Source organism: Durio zibethinus, chromosome 18 (genome assembly GCF_047325235.1).
Source record: "Durio zibethinus cultivar Kanyao isolate XHJ-2024 chromosome 18, ASM4732523v1, whole genome shotgun sequence".
Classification (NCBI taxonomy): Eukaryota; Viridiplantae; Streptophyta; class Magnoliopsida; order Malvales; family Malvaceae; genus Durio; species Durio zibethinus.
Window position 1 is genome coordinate 3730870 of NC_143179.1, and position 25420 is coordinate 3756289.

Consider the following 25420-nt stretch of genomic DNA (forward strand, 5'->3'; position numbering starts at 1 on the left):
TATATTTTATGATAATTATTAAACAAAAATAAAAAATATATCACCTGCGGAACAAATAACTCATGCCTAAGTTCCTTTGAAGCCTATTTTTAACTAGAATAAATTAACAATAAGTGTATCTAGAATATAGATAAATACTAGAAACTTTGGACAGATGAATTACGACTTTTCAGCCTCAATGAGCCAAAACAGAAAACACCTTGTTGGCAGTTGCGAGGCTTAAACCATAGCCAACTTTCATTGCCATCACTATAAGAGATTAAAGTTTAGTTTTGATAATTTAGGATTCTACAGTCAATGCTGCTTCATTGCATTGGAAATAGAATTTTTCTGAAGCATAAGTCTCTTTACATAAGTTTTTTCAACCCCCTACAAATTCTATACTCAGTAACTCCTCAAAGGCATCCATCTGCAGCTGCATTTGAACTGCCATTGCCCCCTCTCCTGCTCGCCGTCGTGGTCTTCACTATCTGCAAATTACAATCAAGTTCAGATGAAATTTTTTTTCTTGTTTCATTTATTTCAGTTTAAGTATACCAAGTTACTTACTAGGAATTGGATATTTATCACATCTTCAAAAACCTACTTACTGCCAAAATAGAAGGCTCCATTTGGGAGCTCAGCATAAAATGTGATTTATGATTAAATTTTAATTGCACTGAATGCTCTTATCACATCGAAAAAAGTGTTTCATTACAGGATCTTAACTGTACTGAAAGGTGCAATTTATGATTGAACCTAAGGGAACATTAAAGCATATACATGCAACAATACCACCACTATAAGCCCGAAACATCACAAGGCAGCCCTAAATTTTAGTCCAGTATGTTAATGACCTAACAGTCCTACTCCTAAGTCCTAACCTACCTTCAGTCTCTCTCTGGGCCATCTGCAAACTGCTATTTCTATTGCTTTAGATTGAAACTGGGTCCAAAAAAAAAAGAAAAGATGCTCCAGCCACCAGAAAACTTTCCAAGGCAAATCAAACAGGAAAGACTAACCAGGGTTTCACATCCACTTTTCCAACATTTTATGGTATAACTAAAGCAAAACAAATATCAGAAAATATCAATCATCTGGTAGTGGCAATGTGGGCTCACCCCACATACCCCATTAGTAATATAAGCTAATGATCTTTGACATAAAGCCATTAGCACATTTGTATATATTCATAAAAAATTATATACATGTTTTAAGTCTGCATTTCGAGTTAAGAGTTAAAGATGATTGATAACCCAATTCGTCCGTCCAAAGGAGAACTATGAGGAGAAGGTGATGTTATGTGATGGTAATGATGATGATGATGATATGATGTTATGTGATGGTTGGTGATTGGATTGATGGGGGATTTTGACAAAGGTAATTTACTTGTCGAAGCATCTGATTCTCATTCTGCAACGTGGACAGCCTCTCTTCAAGCTCAGAGTTTTTCTTCTCCAAGTCTCTAACTCTGGTTTCTAGCTCATTTAAGTATGCCTTTTTTCTTTCCCTTGCTTGCTGTGCTGAAACTCTGTTTCTCAACAACCTTCTCAAATGGCAAAAGAAAACCCATAATTACCCAAATGCCACTGGCCCCACGTGAGAACGGCTCAAAAAAAATTGGCAAAACAGTAATATCTGGTAGAACTCGCACTGTCGTCCGCAATTCTTACCTCTTTAGGCGCTTGTTTTCTTTGTCTGCTGGGCTCCTACCTCGCTTTCTCTGACCACCCTCCCCTGATGGCTGAACCCGGTTCGGACCAGCCAGAGAACCCGTTGCTGGAGCTGCTGTTGCTTCTCCACCTATCTCAGGCACCCTGCGAATCTCTTCATCACTTTCCATACCTTCAAAAAGAAAAAGTTAAGATTTTTAAACCTAGAAGGATTTCCTTAAAAAGAAAACAATGTTGTAACAAAAGAAAATACTGTTGATCTCGATGGATTTTCTCGAGAAAAAGAACAAAAAAAAAAAAAAACCCAGGTGAGGAAGCTAAAAACTTTACAAAACCCACATAGAAAAACCATCTCCTACTACAAAATCCAGATGGGAAATTCAGAAACTTTTTCAAATAAGGAAGAAAAAATTATCAAGGACCAAAGGTAAGTCACTTTTCTTGAAATTTTAAAACTTTAATGTAGCAATAGCTAAAATAAAGCTTACCTTCTTTGATTTCAACTTGAAGAGCAGAGCTTGAAGATCTTTCACTACTTGAAGGCAAAGAACTAGCTGCAATTGAACTCGTTGCTTGTTCTTGCATTTCTTTCTATAAAAAAATTAATAGAAAAAAATAGATAGAGAAAGGAAACAGTACTTATAATATTCTTATAATAAAAACAATGAGAAAGATTTTCTCTGGTTTTTTTTGGAGTGGATGGAGAAAGAGCGGGACATAATGTTACAGTGAGTAAATTAGAAAGAGAAACTTGAAGAAGAGCATCAGCCGTTGGATTTGATTTAAATCCAAGGAATGTAAGTGAGGGAGCGTGGACGTATTGCAAGCCATGAGGAGTTTGGTGAATCAAAGGTAAATGACAAGTGAGCGTGGAGAGATGTGAACTATTTGATTGGGACATTTAATCGGACGGTTGGGTGGGAGTTGAGGGAAAGGAAATGCAATGCATCGGGACCGATTTATATGCTGGCTGAGACGGAGAATGCCCACGTGTCTCCACTTAATGCAAAAAAGTGCTCTTTTTTTTTTCTTCAATAAATATCTATGGTTTTCTATGTTCAATGTTTATGCACGGTGAGATTTTTGTTTTAAGTAAATGAAAAAAAAAAAATTGATTGTTATTCTTAAATTTCGAACTAAATATTAGCATGTTTTTTGTAGTTTTAAAAATGTTACTTGTTGATCTTTAAATTCATAAATTCATAAATTTTCACTTTTTTTGTTAATTTTAATATTATTGATAGTGTTTTTGGATTGTATTAGTTGGAAGGAAGTAGATAAGGTTGAAAGAAAGGATAGTTTGAACATACAACCAAAAAATATGGTTAAGGGGTGTAAGAGTTGTTGCTTTTGTCTGCGCATTAACGTCCAAGTCAGTAAAATACCTAAAGTAAAGTGGAGGAAAGAGATAAAAGTGTTGAAATGTGTGGAGGAAGCTTCAATAAAAGATAAGTGTGTATAAGGTTTTCTTTTATGTACTTGGTCTTTCAATTATTCTATGTATGAATGAGATCAGTAAATAAATGACTTGATTACGATAGTTAATAGTTAATAAATATTGAAATGATTTTGAGATCTTTAAACGTGAATGAATTTTAAAATTAAAATAAATGAGAAAAGTTATCATTAATTTTTATTAGAGTGTGATTGATTACTCAAAAATTTATTTTTTTAATAAAATTATAAAAGCGAATTTAAAGTTTATCAAAAAGATAAATTTTAATCTATAAAAAATCAGATTAGGTCCGAGAGTCGATTATGTGTGAAAAATGATTAGCACCCTTACAACACTCATATATTGATACCATTTAATTACACATTATTTTCAGTGTTGGATAAAAATTGTTTTAATTTAAATTTTAACACTAATTCTCTTCATTTGAAAAAATAAAATTTTGCTAAAGCTTTTTATTTAGGAATATTGAAAAAATCTTAAAGTTAAAGAATTATTTTAAAATTTTTCAACATCTAGGTAGAATTTAAAATAACTCTTTTTGTTTAAGATTTAACACGATAATCTTTAAAAATGAAATAACAATCTTTATAGAAGATAATTGTTAGTGACTCTCCAACATTTAGGCAGAGTACCAAGAATTATTTTCTTCAGAATGTTATTTTTATTTTATTTTATAATATCACAAAATTTTTTTAAATGTATTATTCTTTTTTATTATAAAATATTTTATCATCAAATAGTAAATAAAAATTAAAGAGAGAATAATGCAGATAATTATCGATGATAACACGCTAACGTATGTATGTTCATGAATGTTATGTAAAATGAAATGCAATTTAAAAGTTGGATTCTTAAATATAATGAGACCACCTCGACTCTCCAACATTTAGGCAGAGCTTAAGTACGACTTCTTATATTTAAGATCTCGATTTACTATTATATTTTTTTATTTATTAATCTTATTATTAATGCAAATTAAGAATTCGTGTAAAAAAAACTTAATGAAGTAAAGTTTCCTAAACACCCATTATCTAGGCGGCATTCGAGAACATATTACTTCAAATGAGATTTTCACACGTGTCTTTAAAATTTTTAAAATGTTTTGAGTAAGGACTTAGGTAGAGATTTTAACGGTTAAGGTTTCAAGATTTTAAATATTTGAATTTTAGGGTTTTGGATTTTAGAGGTTTTGAATTTTGGGGTCTGGATTTAAAGGTTGAGATTTTAGGGTTTTGAATTTTATAGGGTTTGGATTTAAGGGTTTAAAGGTTTTAGGGTTTCGGATTTTAGGGAGTTTGGATTTAAGGGATTTTAGAATCCTAGGGTTTTTGGTTTTAAAAAATTAAGGTTTCGTTTTTAAGAAAATGCAAACATCTTTAAAAATCTTCAACATCTAGACGAATTTTTGGAGTAAGTTCGATTTTAGTGATTTTTAAAAATTAATCAATAATTTCTCATATATTTATTTTTTATGAAAATTTATTAATAATAATTTTCTAACATCTAGGCGAAATTATTTTTAAAAAAATATTTTTATTCCCTCCATCTAGGCATGGAAAATAAAAAAATTTATTATTATTTTTTGAGCATTTTTAATATATATCTTTAATTATTACTTGTTTTCAATTTTATTATTATTAAAATAGTTAAATATTTATTTTAACAAATTTAAGAATTTATCATGCATCAATATAAAAAAATACTTAAAATAACAAAAATAATAATATATAAAAAATTTAAAAATTCAAAAACAAAAATTTTTTTACCTAAACTGGACCGGTCAACAGTCCGGTCAATGATGGTTCGGTTGATCGAAAAGGGGTCGGTTCGACGCACGATTCGATTGAGCCGATTGAGAAGTGATTCAAATCGGTCTAGGGAGCGGCTCGATCCGATCTGATCAAATCGGTTCAGGGCTACTGAGAAACTGGATTGACGGGTCGATTTCGTGGACCCCGGGTCAGGTCTGGGTCCAAGCGCGGATCTTCCCTTACCCAATACAACATCATTTTGGCATTTAGGCCTTTATATATAACTGAAAAAAAATTTTGTTTCAGTCTTTTTCTGTTTCAAAAAAAAAATGGAGGGGAGAGCTCCAGAGTTTCCTCGTTGTTCGATCGTCGGACCGTCGCATCGGTCACCGTCTGGTTCACCGTTGGTGACGTTGTCGGTGGTCACCAGTGGTCGAAAAACCTTCAAAATACCCTAAAAATTTCTTTTTTTGTTCTCTTTTCGGATCTAACTTTATTTTTGCCAAAAACAACCCCGATCGTCGTAGATCGGGGCTTAAAGTTTTCTACCTTCTTTTTTTTTTTAAGGAGAGACTAATATGATTTTTGCTTTTGCAAGTAACGTGACGCTGGGTTCCTCCCTGTGAAGAGGACTGTGTTTGTCTATTTTTTGTTTCTATTTTTTTTGGTTTGGGTATTTGGGTGTGAGTTTGAAATTTAGGTTTTTTATGCGTGGGGATGGGGGTTCTGTCTGGGGCTGTTAAAAGTATTTTTAGAGGGGTAGTTCGTCTGAGCTCGAGGGTTTATGGTAGAGGTGGATTGAATAGGCATTTTTTTTTCAGAGAGACCTTGAAGGGGAAAGGGGTTTGGAGTTTTAAAGAGCTTCAAATATGGGGATCTGGGTGGCTATAGTTGGGCTAAACAGGGGGCTGGTCAGGGGCTGGACAGTGGCATTGTACCAACCCTCTGGTTTCTGTCTCTTTTTTTTTAAATTGTTGTTATTATTATTATTAAAATTATTATTATTAAATTGAAATGAAAATAGTAGATCCAGACAAAATTGATGTCTACAACTATCCCTCTTTACATATTACTGAAAAGCAAGAATATGACAAAGACAAAGACAACGATTTTGTTCGAAAGCAAATCATGGATTTTTTTTTATTTTTTATTTTTTTATAAGTCAGGTCAAGTGATAAAGAAAACGACATCGTGAGTCGAAAAATAAAGAATCGATTAAGGCAACACCAAAAGTCGAACAACAAAGAAAGTGATTGGGACGCCGTCGCGAGTCAAGGAATAACAAGATCAGGATTGAACTTGGATTGAATCACAAGTCAAAAACGGGGAGATTGGGATTAAACCATGAGTCAGAGAAATTCTAAGGATCAAGATTAAACCGCGAATCAGATAACAAAGAGATCGGGATTAAATCGTGAATAAAAAATGACTTTAAGTTAGATTGAATCACAAGTCAGAAAATAAAAAGACCAAGAATAAACCACGAGTTAGAGGTTAACAACAATTGAGATTAAACTACGATTTTAAATTAAAGAGATCGAGATTGAACCGTGAATTAGAGAATAAAGAGATAAGTATTGAACTTGGATTGAATCACAAGTCAAAAAACAAGGAGATCGAGATTAGACTACAAGTCAAAGGATAACAACAACCGATATTAAACTACGATTTTGAATTAAAGAGATCAAAATTGAACTGCGAGTCGAAGAATAAAGAGACCGGGATTAATCCGTGAATCAGAGAATAATGTTAACTTGGATTGAATCACAAGTAAGAAAATAAGGAGACCGAGATTAAAGAACAAGTTAGAGGATAACAACAATCAAGATTAAACTGTGACTTTGAATTAAAGAGATCAGGATTGAATCGTAAATCGAAGAATAAAAAGATCGGGATTAAACCGCGAGTCAAAAAATGACGTTAACTTGGATTGAATCACAAGTCCAAAAATAAAGAGATCGGGATTAGACCATGAGTCAAAGGATAACAACAATCGAGATTAAACTTTAATTTTGAATTAAAGAGATCGGGATTGAATCGCAAATCGAAGAATAAAGAGATCGAGATTAAATCACGAATCAAAAAATAATGTTATCTTGGATTGAATCACAAGTAAGAAAATAAGGAGACCGAGATTAAATCACGAGTTCGAGGATAACAACAATCGAGATTAAACTATGACTTTAAATTAAAGAGATCAAGATTGAACCGTAAATCAGAGAATAAAAAGACTGGGATTAAATTGCGAGTCAAAAAATGACGTTAACTTGGATTTAATCACAAGTTCGAAAATAAAGAAACCGGGATTAGACCACGAGTCAAAAAAAAATAACAGTCGAGATTAAACTATGATTTTAAATTAAAGAGATCGAGTTGAACCACAAATCGAAGAATAAAAAGATCGAGATTAAACCGTAAATCAGAGAATAATGTTAACTTGGATTGAATCACAAGTAAGAAAATAAAGAGACTGAGATTAAACCACGAGTCAGAGGATAACAACAATCAAGATTAAACTGAGATTTTTAATTAAAAAGATCAAGATTGAACTGCGAATCAGAGAATAAAAAGATCGAGATTAAATCGTAAGTCAAAAAATGACATTAACTTGGATTAAACTGCAAGTTAGAAAGATAAAAGAGATTGAGATTAAACTGTAAGTTAGGAAAACAATGAAATGATTAAGATTAAACCCCAAGCCAAATATTGATGACAACTGAGATTGAACCACAAGTTAGAAAGATAAAAGAGACTGGGATTAAATCGTAAAGCAAGAAAACTATAAAAATGATCGAGATTATATCACGAGTCAAAGATTAATGACGACTAGGACTAAACCTCAAGTCAAAAAAATAAAGAATCAATTGAAAGAACATCGCGAATCAAATTTATGTCTGGAGGTCTTAAAAATCATGCCCGGAGGTCTTATAAAATCGATTGGGATAACACCGCCAATCAAAAAATAATACATCGATCAGGATAACACTGTTAATCAAAATTATGCTCGGAGGTCTTACAGAATTGATCGGGATAACACTGTAAGTTGAAAGATAAGGAATCGATCGAGATAACATCATGAATCAAAATTATGTTCGAAGGTCTTACAGAATCGACTGAAATAACATCGCAAATCAAAAAATAAAGAATCAATCAGGATAATATCATGAATCAAAATTATGCCCGAAGGTCTTAAAAATCATGCCCTGCAGAATCGACTGGGATAACATCGTAAGTCGAAAGATAATGAATCGATCGGGATAACACGCGAATCAAAATTATGTTCGAAGGTCTTAAAAATCATGCCTGAAGGTCTTACAGAATCGACTGGGATAACACTGTAAGTTGAAAGATAAGAAATCAATCAGGACAACATCGTGAATCGAGATTATGCCCGGAGGTCTTACAAAATCGATTGGAATAACACTGCAAGTCAAAAAATAAAGAATCGATCGAGATAATATCGTGAATCAAGATTATGCCCGGAGGTCTTACAAATCTCAAATTTTTTGAATGTTTCTCCTAATCAAAGGCAATGAAACTTTAAAAATTTAAAAATTTTTTACTTAAAAATCTTGAAAGTTGTGCTCAGAGGCTCTAAAGATTACTTTTGGAGGTCTTAGAAATCAAAATCTTTGAATGCTCATCTTAATCAGAGGCAATGAAACTTTAAAAATTTAAAAATCTTTTCAAACATGACTTTCACCTGATCAGAGATTTTTTTAGATTCTAAAGGTCTTATCTGAAGAAGGTTCCTCCTAAACAGAGCTTTTGAAATCTTGATTGAAAATGGTTCCTCTTAAACAGAGGCTTTGAAATCTTGATTGGAAATGGTTCCTCTTAAACAGAGAGTTTAAAACTTTAAAAACATGCTTTTTTTTTTGTTTGTTTTTAATCTTACAAAGTTGATAAATGCAATTATGATACAAATGTCTATTCTCATCAAATGATGCTAATGGAAATGTCAATGCAAATGTAAATGTCGATGCAAATACAAAAATGTGAATGCTTGATTTGATTTTTTCACAATGCAAATGACAATATTTTTTTTCATGTAAATGCCCATACAAATACCTTTTCTTATGATATAGATGCTATGATGCAAATGCAAATTATTCTTGTGGTGTGAATGCAAATGTCTTATAAAAGTGCAAATGTAAATGATGCAAATACGAATGTCTTTCTTATGATGCAGATGTAAGTGATGCAAATACAAATTTCCTTTTCATGATGCACAAACAAGTGATGCAGTTATGAATATTTTTTTATATTTTTTATCTGTAGGTCAGATGTCTTTCTCACGGTGCAAGCAATGTAGATATAAAGACTCTTTTTACTTTTTTTTTTTTTTAAATCTTTGTTCAAATTTTTAATGTTTCATTTTCACGAAAATAACCTCAGTATTATGTGCAAAATATTTAAATAATCTCTAAAATTTTTAAAAAGTGATCAAAAAAACTACCTCACATAAAATATTTTTGCAATCGAATGAAAAAATTTAAAACTCAAGACTTTTGAATATCTTGAAAATTGATGATTACTATTTGGAAGGCTCATGGGTAAGGTAATTGACAATTCAATTTTTTTCACTGGTGGCATATCTCATGTAAAGCTCGACGAGGGTTGCAAGGATTTCTCTTGGGCTCATAAAAGAGATAATTTTTTAAAACACTTCTTTTATTGAAAACGTGATACTTCAATGTGAGTCAAAACTAGCAATTACTTTTCAAACAAGATTTGGAAAAAAGATAGGGCTGGTTTTTTTTTTTTAAAAAAAAAAAAGGTCTTTAATGGGTACTGGTCTTTCAAAAGGTTTTGTATCGAGGCCTTTTATTTCGGATAGAACCTTGGAACTCTGAAATTCATTATGATGCCTCAAAAATAACTTTAGCTCTAAATTACTATTTTGGAGTTTTCACCTTAGAGCTATATTTTTTTTATCAATGAGGAATTCAACAAGTATATACAAATTCAAGGATATTACTTTTCAATCCAAGTATTTACATTTGATCAAAATGAGCTTTTCAGGGTGTGTAATGTAGGTTGAGGTTAAGGGTTCTGAAAGAATGGATAAATAGGCTCAAAATATATTATTCAAGGTAATTAGGCCAAGGATCTCGATGAGCATTCTTTGACTTTCATCCTTTATTTTTTTTGGGAACATTTGACTTTAATTTCAGCAATTTTATTCACCCTACTACTTTTTGCCCTGAATCTTTATTTTTAAGGTACATATGCTTTTTTTTATTCTAACTGAAGCTTCAGGTTCTTATCTTTAAGGTTTTTTTGCCTTAAAAATGCTTAACGTCATATTTGGCTATTCACTTTCTTGAATATTAAAATTTCAATTGAAGCCTTGTTCATTTTTTTGCCTTAGACTTTCACCTCTAAAAAGTGTGTTAGATGCTTTCAATTATCGGATACTTTTCTTGAAGTTGATCTTAAATATATCCTAATTTTGCCCCCCAATGTAGAAAATGATCCTTGGCTATAGTTTATTTTGGAACAAAAAATTTAATAAGCTCAAATGGGTAGCAAATGGATAATTTTTATGTATGAGAAGGATAAAAAAAGACGGCCATTCATCATTTCAAACATGATCACTTGGCTAAAAGAGCAAATCATTGAAAATGTCTTTTTTTTTTACTTTTTTTTTGTTTTTTTCTTATTTTTATTTTTTGTGATGCCCCATCTTTTTTACTTAAGGTTCTAATGACGATCAAGTTGTATAGGATCGATCGCATAGTTCAAAAAGGCTTTTTGGGCTTTAAAATTTTTGGTTTTTTTTTTTTTTAAAAGAAAGAGAAAAGGTATAAAGATATGAAACAAATTGTCTTAAGCAAAAGGGATTTTACTTTTTTTTTTCTTCATCGATGTGCCTTAAGACAGGAAATAAGGGTTACTTGAGAAGAAAAGTTCAGGCATTTTCATGTCTATGGTCATAACAAAATTTGACATATATTGAATTATTAATTAAAAATTTGAAAGAGCATCTTAATGATTTATTTAAAAATAATAATAATAAATTTTTAAAATTGACCTCTTTTGCTCGTTGCCCAAAAGAAGATTATCATCTATTTAAAGTACGAATCTAAACTCACATTTTTTAAAAGATTATAGTCAATGGATCAAATAATTTGCGTGATTAGGGACATGAAAGCATTCAAAAAGATATGAAGGTGTTTGATGAGCTTTTTCCTAATAGTAATCACCATTTTCCTTAAGAATCCTTCCATCTTTATTGCAAAATAAAACTTTTTTTCTCTTTTTTTCTTTTTTTTCTTTTTTTTATTTTTTTGTTTTTTTGTTTTTTTGAAATCTTGAAAGTTACTTATGTGGGACTTTTATTCAAACAAATGCATAAAGAGAAAATTTCATGAAAAAGATCCAAAGTATTCAATTCTTTCAAAATAAGTTAAATAACTCCTAGAAACACAATGCACATGTCATACATACATAGTAAAAAAAAATCATCCTATCCTGATTTTCAAAACCTGACACCTTCATCTTCATCTCAACTTCTCACATTTGACAATTGTATGGAGTCAACAACTTTCATTGTTTTATTACCTCCAGAGTCAGAACACCATTCTTGATAAAATTTTTAACCTTTTCTTTCAACTTTTTGTATTTTTCAATTGAGTGATCAATTACTCTTATATGATAATCACACTTACCATTAGGATCATAACTCCTTACTGATGGATTTGGTGTTATTTTTAAAGGCACAAAAGTGAGATACCGATCTTCTATTAGTAAAGACAAAAGGTGAAAAATAGGGATGGACAATTTCTTTTGATCATTTCTTGACCTCTTTCAATTTGTTATCGGTCGGGTGGTGGATTCAAATGTAGGAACAAGATCATGAATGACCATTTGAGGATGAAAATTTATTGAAAAGCTCAAATGTTGGCTTGATTGGCAAAGATATGGGTTTTGAGAGATATGGCTTATGACAGGGTGATGAGGTTAATAAACAGGATAAGGATTGTACGGAATAAAGCTATTAGGTAAATACCCCTCCATTATGATTGATTGCACCTTTCTTTTATTCTTTTTGGATGCACTATCCTCTTCAACATCTGTCACCTCTTTTAATTTAATCATGCCACTTTTGATTGTATTTTTTATAATTTAATCAGAAATCACCATATCTGAAAAGTTTTTGAAGAGATTCTCAATCATTTTTTTTATGATAGGGAGTGTCCAAAAAATTGACAAACAAAATAGTAATTTTTTTCTATGACAACGGTGGTGTACTTGAGTTGCTATGTCTCTCCATTTAAGTGCATATTCTTTGAATATTTCAGTTGATCTTTTCTTCATGTTCTGCAAGGATAACCTATCTGGTATCATATCTTCAACATGTTTGTATTATGCTAGGAAGGCCCTAGCCAATTTATTCCAAGAGTAAATCTTACTTCGATCTAACTAAGCATACCATCTTGCTGCAGGTCTAGTGAGACTATCTTGAAAGTAATAGATCAATAACTTATCATCACAAGTGTAACCTATCATTTTTTTACAGTACATGGTGATGTGTATTAAAGGGCATTTCATTCCATCATACTTCTCAAATTTTGAGGCTTTGAATTTTGATGGAATAATAAGATCAGGCACTAAACTAAGTTCATTGGTGCCAATATTCTTGTACACATTATGGCTTTCAATTACTTTCAATCTCCCTTCTAACAGATCATACTTATCTTTTATCACTATATCTTCTGATGGATTTGGTACCTTTTTTAATTTTTTCAATTTTTTATGATTATCCACATTAGGCACAGTAGTGAAGTCGTGAGAAGTATGCCCAGGATTGTCATTTGTCTAAACTGATGGTAACTTGGCGAAAGAGCCAATATAAGGTTGATGAGTTGTTGAAAGTGCTTGTGACATATGGGTATCTTGAACATATGTAAACCCAAATGGATACAATGGTGTCTCAACAGCTGTTTTCTCTCTTGTCCTGTGCATTTCAACAACTCTTTTTTCTTTTGTCAATTCCACTATCATCTGTTTTAATTTTTTTTATTGTTTATTCATGTTTCGTTGTATTCCTGTGACTGTTTCGTTGATCTCTTCTTGACCCTTTTCTACTCTGTCTATTCGATCTGCATCTTTATTTTTCATGATTTTAGTACAGACTTGAGTGCTATAAATGTACAGACTAAACTGACCTTATTTTTTAAGATAGCTATCCTTGAATCTTACTATTACCTACAGCCCTGTCTACCATCTCGACATGGATCAAAGAAGGGTTCTTGTGAATAATTGGCTTCATCTTGACATCAAAATTCAGATATCCAAATTTCATCAGTCCTTGCACCCTATGTTTCAAAATGGTGTAATCTTTCAAAGAATGGCTTGTGATGCCAAACTGGTATTCATATAAAAAATTTAGGTCATACCATTTGGAGAAGATGGTTTACGAGGTTCAGTAGGGATAGAAGCAATGAGATAGTTCCCTAGGAGTAACGGGTATAACTCTGTGTAAGATATGAGTATTAGATCAATAGGGGCTTTTCTTTTAGTGTTGCTAGAATTTTTCTATCTTATAGTTGGTTTGCTTTACTGAAAAGATGGTGGTATAGTTGGTCTTAAGGTGAATTGAAAAACTTTAGGTTGAAGATTGGGTTGATGAAGTGGTGACAGGATAGCATGCTGAACAAGCGATTGTGAAATATGATATGGTGGCCATGGATTCAAGTGTGGAATTTTTAAAGGTCGCATGATATTTGAGGGCCTAATCCTAGGTGCTTAGAAAGAAGGTTAGAAGTAGTTATAAGAAAAATTTTGGTGTGAGTTTGGACTCGAAAGAGTTGGTAATGGTTGTTTGAAACCAAGCAATTTCTATTTGAAAATCAAACTTTTGAGCTCAATCATCTGCATGGCTAGTTCACCTATTTCTTTCTTGAGTTTACCCAATTTTTGATCACTGTTCGAATCACCCAATGCTTTAGCATGCTCTGAAAGAGTACTAAAACTAATAGGAGCTAGTTGATCTTGACTTGATGAAAGTGACAATGATCCTTGAAGAGCAATAAACTCAACTATACTGCTAATTCTAATCATTTCTATCAATTGAACAATCTGTTGTTTCATCTTTCGAAGTTTGAGCCATAACTCCTCTTGATTCAATTCCAAAGTATTAATCCTTACTTTCAATTGATCTATCATTTTTATCACTCTAGTTTTCATCAAGACAAACATTTTATTTCGGGACTTAGACTAAAAATTCTAGACTATTACCCTTATTGAATGGATGTTACAAAAATAATGACACATGAAGTATGTTTATGAATACATGAATACGATGGCTAAAAAAAGTCATGAAATGCATATATGCCTATGACAATAGATTTTTGTATGTACAAGGATCCAAATGAAAATTGTCATCAACCATGAATGTGTATGCAAGGAATGTAATATTATGTTGCAGGGATGGTGGGATATGAAATGCAACGTATGTTCCATACGACTCTATTATTCATGAATCTATATGTATGAATGCTATGACATACTTACATGAATGATGAGATATATCATATGTCTAATGCAACATACTTGTATAAAATGCACGAACCTACTGTATATATGAAATATGTATGTATGAAATGCAATGTATGTGTTATGCTGGCTTAATAAGGTAAACACTGCCTTAAGATACGTAACGAGATAGAATGCATGCACTAGTTATCAAGAAGTGTATGGGATGCATGTGCATGGAGTAAAATGCATGTGCTACCTATTGATATGGATGGGATGGAATGCACGTATTATCCTATTATAATGTGCATAGGATGAGATATATGTATGATGTATGAAATGCGAAAGATGAAATAAAATATGAAATTTTTTATTTTGAGAAGGAAAAAAAGAAATAAATAAGGCTTAAAAATTAGTCTTTATTCAGCCAATAAACAAAGAATTTAAGAAAAATCTTTAATCTTTGAAAATGTTCTTTTACCCTTTTTTTTTCAATGATTGACATAAAATAAATACCACATATTCAAATTAAATGCACACAATCAAAGAATATATAAAAAAAAATAAAATAAAATGACTCAAGACTTCAAAACAAACAAGTAAGAGAAATAATATAATAACCATACAACAAAATAATATAACGTATAATGTCCTAATTTTTGGTAATTTTCTAAATAGGTGGCATGGCTCTATCATAGGCAGGCTTCTTATGGCTCACGATATGCTGGATTATGATTTATATGTCTAAAGGTTCTCAGACTATTCATCACATCATCGCTTATTATAGACTAGTAAGGTTCTCCGATCCTCGTACATTATAGGTTATTAACAGCAAGGGTTTAATCTGAATGGAAGTATTTTGCTACCAAATGCGGAGGTTATCACCTCACAAGAGCATAACTACTTCACTTCCTCCTAAAAAAGATGGAACTCGGGTATAGAGCTCATGCATGTGAGTGAATATGGAAAGTGTGTGTAAAGTAATGTATTAATCAAAATAACATGAATAAATCATAACCAAAAACAAAATCAAAATAAAGTAATAACTAACATATAATTTATTTTATTTATCAACATGAATGTTTTTGAAAAATAAAATAAAAGGAATTAAATTAAATATCAAATAAAATCAACTAAATCCAATCATTGTCAATAGCGTATAATTAAAATTTTGGCCTGACTCTCAAACAAGTCCTCAACGGAGTCAGCAAGTTATCGTAACGGTTTTGGGATTGTCAGACGTGAATGAGTTTTAAAATCAAAGTAAATGAGGGGAGTCGCCACCAATCTTTGTTAGGGTGTGATTGACCACCCAAAAGTTTATCTTCTTAATAAAACTATAAAAATGAGTTTAAAGTTTATCAAAAAGATAAATTTCAATCTACAAAAAATTATGTTGGGTCTGAGAGTCGATTATGTGTTGGGAAGGATTAGCACCCCCACAATGCCCATATATTGGTACCATTTAAGTACGTGCTATTTTCGTTGTTAGATAAAAATGGTTTCAATTTGAATTTTAACACTAATTCCCTTCATTTGGAAAAATAAAATTTTGCTAAAGCTTTTTATTTAGGAATATTGAAAAAATCTTAAAGTTAAAAAATTATTTTAAAATTCTCTAACTTCTAGGCAGAATTTAAAATAACTCTTTTCGTTTAAGATTTAACACGATAATCTTTAAAAATGAAATAACAATCTTTATAGAAGATAATTGTTAGTGACTCTCCAACATCTAGGTAGAATACCAAGAATTATTTTTTTCGAAATGTTATTTTTATTTTATTTTATAATATCATAATTTTTTTTAAATGTATTATTCTTTTTTATTATAAAAATTTTATCATCAAATAGTAAATAAAAATAAAAGATAGAATAATGCAGACAATTATCGATGATAACACGCTAACGTATGTATGCTAATAAATGTCATGTAAAATGAAATGCAATTTAAAAGTTGAATTCTTAAGTATAATGAGACCACCCCGACTCTCCATCATCTAGGTAAAACTTAGGTGCGACTGTTTATATTTAAGATCCCGATTTATTATTATACTTTTTATTTATTAATATTATTAATGCGAATTAAGAATTCGTGTAAAAAAAACTTAACGAAGTAAAGTTTCCTAAACACCCCATCATCTAGGAGGCATTCGGGAACAGATTACTCAAATGAGATTTTCACACGTGTCTTTAGGATTTTTAGAATGTTTTGAGTAAGGGCTTAGGTAAAAGTTTTAAAGGTTAAGGTTTCAAGATTTTGAAGATTCGGATTTTAGGGTTTTGGATTTTAGGGGTTTTGAATTTTGGGGTTTGGATTTAAAGGTTGGAATTTTAGGGTTTTGGATTTTATGGGGTTTGGATTTAAAGGTTTAAAGGTTTTAGGGTTTTAGATTTTAGAAAGTTTAGATTTAAGGGATTTTGGATTTTAGGGGTTTTAGAATCCTAGGGTTTTGGTTTTAAAAAATTGAGGTTTCGTTTTTAAGAAAATGCAAACATCTCTAAAAATCTTCAACATCTAAGCAAAATTTTAGAGCAAGTTCTATTTTAGTGATTTTTAAAAATTAATCAATAATTTCTCATATATTTATTTTTTATGAAAATTTATTAATAATAATTTCCCAACATCTAGGCGAAATTATTTTTAGGAAAATATTTTTATTCTCTCCAACATCTAAGCAGGGAAAATAAAAAAAATTTATTATTATTTTTTGAGCATTTTTAATATATATTTTTAATTATTACTTGTTTTCAATTTTATTATTATTAAAATAATTAAAAATTTATTCTAACAAATTTAAGAATTTATCATGCATCAATATAAAAAAATACTTAAAATAACAAAAATAATAATATATAAAAAATTAGAAAATTCAAAAAAAAAAAAATTTTACTTGAACCAGACCGATCAACAGCCTGGTCAACGAAGGTTCGATTAGATAAAAAAGAGGTCGGTTTGACATGCGTTTCGATTGAGCCGGTTAAAGAACGGTTTGAACCGGTCTAGAAAGCGGCTTGATCCAGTCGGATCAAACCAATTCAGGGCTGCTGAGGAACCGGGTCAGCGGATCAATTACGTGGACCTCGGGTCCGGTCCGGATCCACGCGCGGATCTTCCTTTGCTCAATACGACGTTGTTTTGGCCTTTAGGCCTTTTATATATAACTAAAAAAAAAATTTTTTTAGTCTTTTTTTGTTTCAGAAAAAAATTGAAGGGGAGAGCTCCAAAGCTTCATCGCCATCCATTCGTTGGATCATCGCATCGATCGTCACCTGATTAACCGTCAACGGCGTTGCAGGTGGTCACCGGTGGCCAAAAAACCTTCAAAATACCTTAAAAATTTATTTTTTTTGTTTTCTTTCCAGATCTGACTTTGTTTTTGCCAGAAACAGCCCCGATCGTCGTAGATCGGGGCTTGAATTTTTTTGCCTTTTTTTTAAGGAGAGACTAATATGATTTTTACTTTTGCAAGTAGCGTGGCGCTGGGTTCCTCCATGCGAAGAGGACTGTGTTTGTCTATTTTTTGTTTTTGTTTTCTTTGGTTTGGGTATTTTGGTGTGGGTTTGAAATTTTGGGTTTTTTATGCGTTGCGGTGGGGGTTCTGTCTAGGGTTGTTGAAAGTGTTTTTAGGGGGCAGTTTATCTAAGCTCGAGGGTTTGTGGTAAGGGTAGATTGAATAGGCCTTTTTTTTTTTCAGAGAAGCCCTGAAGGGGAAAGAGGCTGGGGGTTTTAAAGAGCTTCAAATAGAGGGACCTGGGTGACTGTAGGGTAGCTGTAGGTGGGTTGAGCAAGGGGCTGGTCGGGAGCGGCAGTGGCATCGTACCAACCCTCTGGATTCTATCTCTTTTTCTTTTTTTTTATTACTATATTTTTTAAAAAATTATTATTATTATTATTAAAATTATTATTATTAAATTAAAATGAAAATAGTAGACCCAGACAAAATGGTGTCTACAATGGGATGTTTGTGTGAAGCTCAAGATGGGTCTACGTTGGTATATGTAAGTCGCATAAACTTGACAATTTGTATTATCATGTCATATTTTGTAATAGACATAATTTCAGACATAACATAAATAAGCTTAACACGAACACAATATGAATATTTAAATGACATGAATAATTTAAACACGAATATGACATATTTATTATACGTATTACATGTAATACGATATTATTAATACATTTAAAATTTATTTATACCCAAATAATGCAACACAACATGATTAATACAATTATATACAAATTGTTGATAGCTTAAAATGTAGTGCATCTCATATTGGATATAAATATTTAATTATTAATGAATAAAATTAATTTTTATATTAATTTAATTCATATTTTAAATTATTATGTTTGAATAGTGTTATAACATATAGATCCGTAAATCTATAGCTAGACTTAATAAATTAAGGAGTCGTCAGTAATTTTTTTAACTAGATGTGATTAGTCACCTAATGAATTTATCATTTTAAGAAGTTCTTAAACTTGAATAAAAGTTTTTAAAAGAATAGGCTCAGATCTACAAATTAAAACAGGATTCAGAAGTTCAATTACATATAAAAAAAGTTATAGTACCCTTACATGTCCATCTGAATTATGGTACCATATTATTTTAAATTTATCTTAAAGATCTTGATTTTAATGGTTTTAAGTTTTATATTAAATATTGAAAATAATTTTTAAGATTTTTCATCAATCAAGTAGAATTTTTAAAAATATTTCTTCACCTCAAAAGTATTCAAGGATTCCATTTATTTCTTTGAAGAGATTGCGTCGTTGGAAAAATTATATATTTTTTTATCTTATTTTTTTGTTTAAAAATATATCTAATTTTTTCACCATTTGGGCAAAATTAGAAAATTTTCTCTTTTTGAATTTCTAAATTTTTTCACCATTTTAGCCTATTTAGAAATTCTCTATTTCTTCTTTTTTTTTGTTAGATTTCTAAATTTTTTCACCATTTGAGCCAAATTAAAAAATTTTTCTCTTTTTGAATTTCTAAAATTTTCACCATTTTAGCCTATTTAGAAATTCTCTATTTCTTCTTTTTTTTTTTTGTTAGATTTTTAAATTTTTCATCATTTGGGTCAATTTAGAAATATTTTTTTTTGAAATTTCTAAATTTTTCACAATTTGGACCTATTTAGAAATTTTTTTTTTCGAAAAAAATAATATGATAATTATTTTTTATTGAAATTTCATTTAAATTCTTCTACCATTTAGGACAATTTTAAAGAAATTTCTCACCAAGAGATTTCTTAGGAATTTACCATTTGTAATTTCTAAGAATCTCATCATTGGATAATTATCAAATATTTTCAACCAAAAAATTTTATTTGAAAAAAATACATTTACTTTTATTGAAATTTCATCTAAATTATTCCACAATTTGGGACAAATTTAGATAAAATTTTCACCTAAAGATTTCTTAAAAATTTATCATTTGAAATTTCTAATAATCTCATCCTTAGGTAATTTGTTTTTAATTTCAAAATTTTTATTTTTTTTGTTTGAAAATAAAATATTAATTATTGTTATTGAAACTTCATCTAAATTATTTCACAATTTTGGATAAATTTAGACAAAATTTCTCACCTATAAATTTTATAAAAATTTACAATTTAAAATTTTTATAAATTCTATCATTGGATAATTAATACTTATTCTCAAAAAAATATTTTATATTTTATATTTTTATTCTTTTTATAAATTTAATCATGTAAAAATACTAAAAAAAAACACATAAAAAATAAATAAATAATACCAAAAATATCAAAAAATACAAAAAAAAAGAAACGGCTCGGTTAGAGCTGCTCGGTGCGGCTTGCTTCAGACAATGAAAATGACTCAGCGACTCGGCTCAGAGGCAAAGACTAAAAAAAATCGTCGAAATCTAAGAATTTTTCAGATTTTTCCAAAAAAAAATTCTTTTTTTTCTTTTAAAAATCCCTAAAAAATCTTCAAAAAATTTTTTTGACTACTTTCTTTGATTTTTGCCTCTCTCCTTGATTTTTTGTGTATTTTTTCAAGTTTGATCTGTGGATCTATTTATAGGGCTTTAAAACCACAAACTTCAAAGCTGAATAGAAATCTCAATGTCCTTTGAACTTTTAATCTCATTCAACCTCTTCCAATCCGTCTCAAACTTTTCAATCCAGTTTTACTCCAATTCAACCATCCTTTTTTCATTTTTATTTTTTTTATTTTTTAATTAACAGAATTAATCTTGTAGAACCCCAAAAAAATTGGGGTGTCTACAAATAGAAATAATTATCATATGACAAATAGTCATAATTATGTGAATATAAATAAATTATTATTCGTAAAGATCATGATTATGCAAAGAGTCATAACCATTTGAATAGAAGTTTATGTATATTCATGCATTATAAATAGATTTTTTAGTATAACCATTTTTATTACTTCTACTTAGAGAGTTTTGTTGCTTTATTGTATCTTAAAGGTATAATTGCCTTTAAAAAAGTATTCATCATGCCTCAAAATCAAAATTTTTTTAAATTATTTTTGTTCTTTTATTTTTTTTTATAACAATTTAAAGACAATTATGAAATTCATATTTCACATGAGGAAAATATAAGGAAAAGAAATTGGCAAAATTGGTAAAATCGACTTTTGAAACAAGCATGAAAAGCTTTAATTATCCAAATAGTTTTTTGGTGAAATAAATACTAAATACAAGATAAGTTTCTTGTTATTATCTTTCTAATTTTTTTCATTTTACTAAAAGAATTAATAATTCATAATTCATAAAGGACTTTGAGTCTTATTAAAATTTGCTTTCTTTATTGACTATTTTTTTAATCTTTTGATTTTGAATTAAATTATTTAATATATGATTCATGATTTTATGGTATGTTATATGTGGATTTTCTTGATCATGGCATTGAAAGGTCATGAGTATAAAATGGACATGGAGTACTTGCTAGTTTTGGTTATGAATTTTTTTATAACCTTGTTATATTTGGTAAGATCATGGTTATCAAATTAAAATGATAAAGTTCTCAAGAATTATTTTAAGGTATAAAAGAAATTGTAAATTTATAAATCTTTTTGAAAAAGAAGCAAGTATATATGTTCTTATCATAAAATCATATTTTGTGATCCATATTCCATGATTGCATTTTATTGACAAGAAAATACTACACAATTCATATTATTTGATTTATATAATATTATTTCAACAAGAAATAAACATATTATCTAAGATAATTTTAATTTAATTGGAGAAGTTAATATAATTCTTTATAACTTGTTAAAATGCATTCTATTTTATAGGTGACAAATTTTCATATATTTTATAATTTGGACACGAAGTTTATAATATCGTGTGGTTATACATGAAATTTTGATTGTTTTTAATAACATAAACCGTGGTGGATATGGCTTTAGTGTTCATGATCAAATAATTTTTAAGTATCCTAGAGTTGGAATGAAGTAATGAGAAGTTTGGTGAATCAAATGTTATTGAGAAGTGAGCTTGGAAGGATGTGAACTATTTGATTGGGATATAATCAGACAGTTGGATGGGAGTTGAGTGGAAAGGAATGCAATGTATTGGGACCAAATCATGTGCTAGCTGATACTGAAAGTGTCCATGTGTCTCCACTTATGCAAAAAATTATATTTTTTTTTCTTCACTAAATACTTATGGTTTTCTGTATTCAATGTTTATGCATGGTAAGATTTTTATTTTAAGTCAATGAAAAAAAAGTAAATAGTAATTGTTATTCTTAACTTTTGAACTAAATATTATTATTATCTTTATAGTTTAAAAAATGCTACTCGTTGATCTCAAAACTCATACTCCCTCTATCCCCTATTAATTATCCATTAGAATTAAGAAAAAAAACTTAAGTTCATTTTTACCATTTTCACTTATTTTCAACAGAGGTAAAATTTTGACATTTGGTGCCAAGACAAACTTTCTTGCAAAGCTTTGGGTGCATCATCAAACTAATAATTCATCATTTGCAAAGCTTTGGGCTCATCATCATTTTTCATGGCAACCAGCAACCTCTGTTTTCAATTAAAAAGGAGTTTAATAATTTTTTTTCTTCAAACATAGTTCTATATAAGATTGTGATGAAAAATAATTAATAGTGAGACATAACTATCAAATATTTGTCTTTTCTCCACCAACCATAACAAGAAATTTTTTTTCCCATTCAACTCTAGAGGTGTTGTCATAATGGTTTTAGAGTCAACTGACGAATTTGAAAATGAAAAGGTAAAAAAATGGAATCATTATCAATCTTTTTTTATTATGTGCGGTTGGTCACCTATTAAAATTTACTTTCTTAATAAAAATCTTAAAATTAATAAAGATTTATTAAAAAGATAACTTTAAGGTCTGTGAAACAGTTTGAGCTCGAAAGTTGATTACGCATAGGAAAATATTAATACCCTCAGAATGCTCATTAAAAACGGTACTAATTAATTACGTGTTATCTATTAATCTTGATGAAAATAGTTTTAGTTTCTGTGTTTAAAAATAATTTCCTGGACTTCCTTTATTTATCGAAATTTTAGTTTTTCCTTTTTTACTGGTTTTTTTTTATTGTTATTCCATTTTATTCAAGAAAAATAAATTGAAATCCTTTTATTGAAATAATTTTTAAAATGTTACAGTATGTTGGTAACATTAAAAGAAATTTTTCTCACCTATAAATTTTTTAGATATTATTTCTCAAAATACTTTAAAATCTCATCCTTGGAGGCTCATATTTATTTTATATAAAAATAAGATCGTGCATGCGTTGCGAATAACAATATATTGACACACATTTTATTTTTTAAAAAAAATTTATTATTTTTTTAATTATTATTATTATTTTTTTAAGAAAGCAGAAATTTTTATCATATTAAAATTTTTTTTTATAAATATTTTAATAAACTGGTAGTATTTTTAAAAATATTTTAATCTAAAAAATTTTAAGGCATCACTACTCGAAATATTTTAAAATCCCATCATCTGCAAAAATTTCTTTTCCATCATTTTTTATTATTTTTATTCTTATTTTAATTAATTTTTATTTTTGTTAATAATTTTTAGTTAATTTTTATTTTATTTTATATAAAAAAATTATTGTATCAAAATAAGCCAGCAATATTTAAAAAAAATTTTCACTTAGAGATTTATTAGGTATCGTTACTCGAAATAATTTAAAATCTCATCATCAAATAAAAATTTTCTTTCTTCATTTTCTTAATATATTTATTTATTTATTTTTACTATATTTTTTAAAAAAAGAAATGGTGGAATTTAAAAATTATCAAAATTTTATTTATTTATTTCTATTTATTATTATTATTTTTTATTTTGAAACACTAAAAAAACGTATGCTAAAAAAGTAATAAAAATAAAAATAAAAAATAAAAATAAATTACAAATAAAAAAATATATAAAATATAAAAAAAATACTTAAATTTGATCGATTAACAGTTTGATCAATGATTCTGGTTGATTCACGAGGTTGAATGGTCCAAGAGTTGTTCAACAGCAACTTAGATGGTTCAAGGGATTCTGGCCTATTTAAAGTTGGGTAAGCTAAATCAGTCTGGGCTAAGAGAAAAAGCAAGTCACTGAGTCAGGTGTGTAAACCTCGCATCAACCTACGAGCTAGCACACAAATCTTGAAAAGCTTAAATGGTGTTATTTTAGGGTCTTTTTCTTATATATAAACCTTTTTTTTTTTCAATTCATTTATTCTCTTTTTTACAACAAAAAAAGCTTCAAAAAATTCTAAAAAAAAAACTAAAAAACTGGTCAATTCCCAAAAATCGACCTGCCAGCACCGTATCGATAGCCGACTTATTCGTCTTCTTTGATTGCCAGTCGCAATGTTAGTAATCGGAAGCCCAAAAGGCTCTTTTCAACCCCCTTTTTAACAATTCAACCTCTTTTTTCCCGAAAACTATCCAAAAATTCTTAAATTTGTCCTTCAAGTTTCAGCTAAAAAAAACTTTTTATTTATTTATTATTTATGTTTTTTTGTAAAGCCGACGCTGAGTTTCTTCTCCAAAAAAGCTATGTTTTTTATTTGTTTGCTTGGTTTATAGTGGCTTGAGATATTTTTTTTTTTGTTCTGGTTGGAATTTTTTTTAGGTTAAAAGGATTTTTTTCTTTTTTGTTTGACAAAAACTTTCTTTTTTTAGTAGATTTTGGTTTTTTTTTTTGTAAGCTTTCTCTTTCCTTTTCTTTTGGTTTTTTTTTTTATGATCAGGTCTTTGTGAAGCTCCATTTATAGAGCTTGAACGAGGGACACCCCTATGTTCCTCAATTGTAATCCATGTTGCTAAGGTGATGGTAGAAGTTATGGTAGATTTAGCTAGTGGCTGACAGGGTACGGTGTATCAGAGGACAAGTGGGTTGCCAGTGCTGTACACAACACTCACTGTTACTGGCCCCTGACTTGTCTTTTAAAAAAAAAATTAATTATTTTAATATTTTATTAGTACTATTATTGTAAAACAAATAAAATTAAATAAATACAAATAAACCCTTAAATGGGCTTTGTCTTAGATCTTGGGCCTCAAAAATTGAAATCAAACCGTGAGCTCAAAAGCTCCATCAATTTAAAACTAAAGCCCAATTGAAAGAATTTGGATAAATTTGATGTCCATCGGTGTACATGGCAGATTGTTGTTGTGTCAAATCTTTGAGTTTACAAACCAAGCCTTTTATTTATTTATTTTTTTTTGTGATAGACATAAAACCAAGACTATATAAGTATAAAATTTTTTTTTCTATCAGCAACATTATTAGGGCTTCGTGGTGAGAGAATGAGTTTAGGAATTTTGCAAACCAAATCTATAAAGACGTTGATTTCACCGAAATTCAATTCTCTATTTCGTTAGGATGAGTTTGGAGATGAAAATTCAGGGATGGAGATAAAAATGCAAGAAGATATTAAACATATTCATGTGCTCGCCTATTGTACATAATAATATTTAGTAAATATATTTTTGTTAATCTATATTTATAAATGATAAAATATCACTTAAAAGTTTCAAATACAATATTAAAATAAATATAAATTGATAAATTCAAACAATA

General features: G+C 29.4%; 1 protein-coding gene across 1 annotated transcript; it reads right to left on the bottom strand.

The window, feature by feature from the left end:
- Window positions 1-103: 103 nt before the first annotated feature.
- Window positions 104-2340, bottom strand: LOC111298978 (transcription factor HY5-like). The gene is made up of 4 exons (XM_022893773.2): window positions 2141-2340; window positions 1653-1824; window positions 1369-1525; window positions 104-470 (listed from the first exon to the last, which is right to left on the bottom strand). The coding sequence occupies exons 1-4, from the start codon at window positions 2235-2237 to the stop codon at window positions 396-398; spliced, it is 501 nt and encodes a 166-aa protein (XP_022749508.1). The 5' UTR covers window positions 2238-2340; the 3' UTR covers window positions 104-395.
- Window positions 2341-25420: the final 23080 nt, after the last annotated feature.

Excerpts from the sequence above, each read along its gene's own strand:
- LOC111298978 (XM_022893773.2), bottom strand. The coding sequence starts at position 2,237 with ATGCAAGAACAAGCAACGAGTTCAATTGCAGCTAGTTCTTTGCCTTCA. Across the intron at positions 1,526-1,652 it reads GAAAACAAGCGCCTAAAGAG|GTTGTTGAGAAACAGAGTTT; the intron begins GTAAGAATTGCG and ends CCATTTGAGAAG. Across the intron at positions 471-1,368 it reads AGAATCAGATGCTTCGACAA|ATAGTGAAGACCACGACGGC; the intron begins GTAAATTACCTT and ends TGTAATTTGCAG.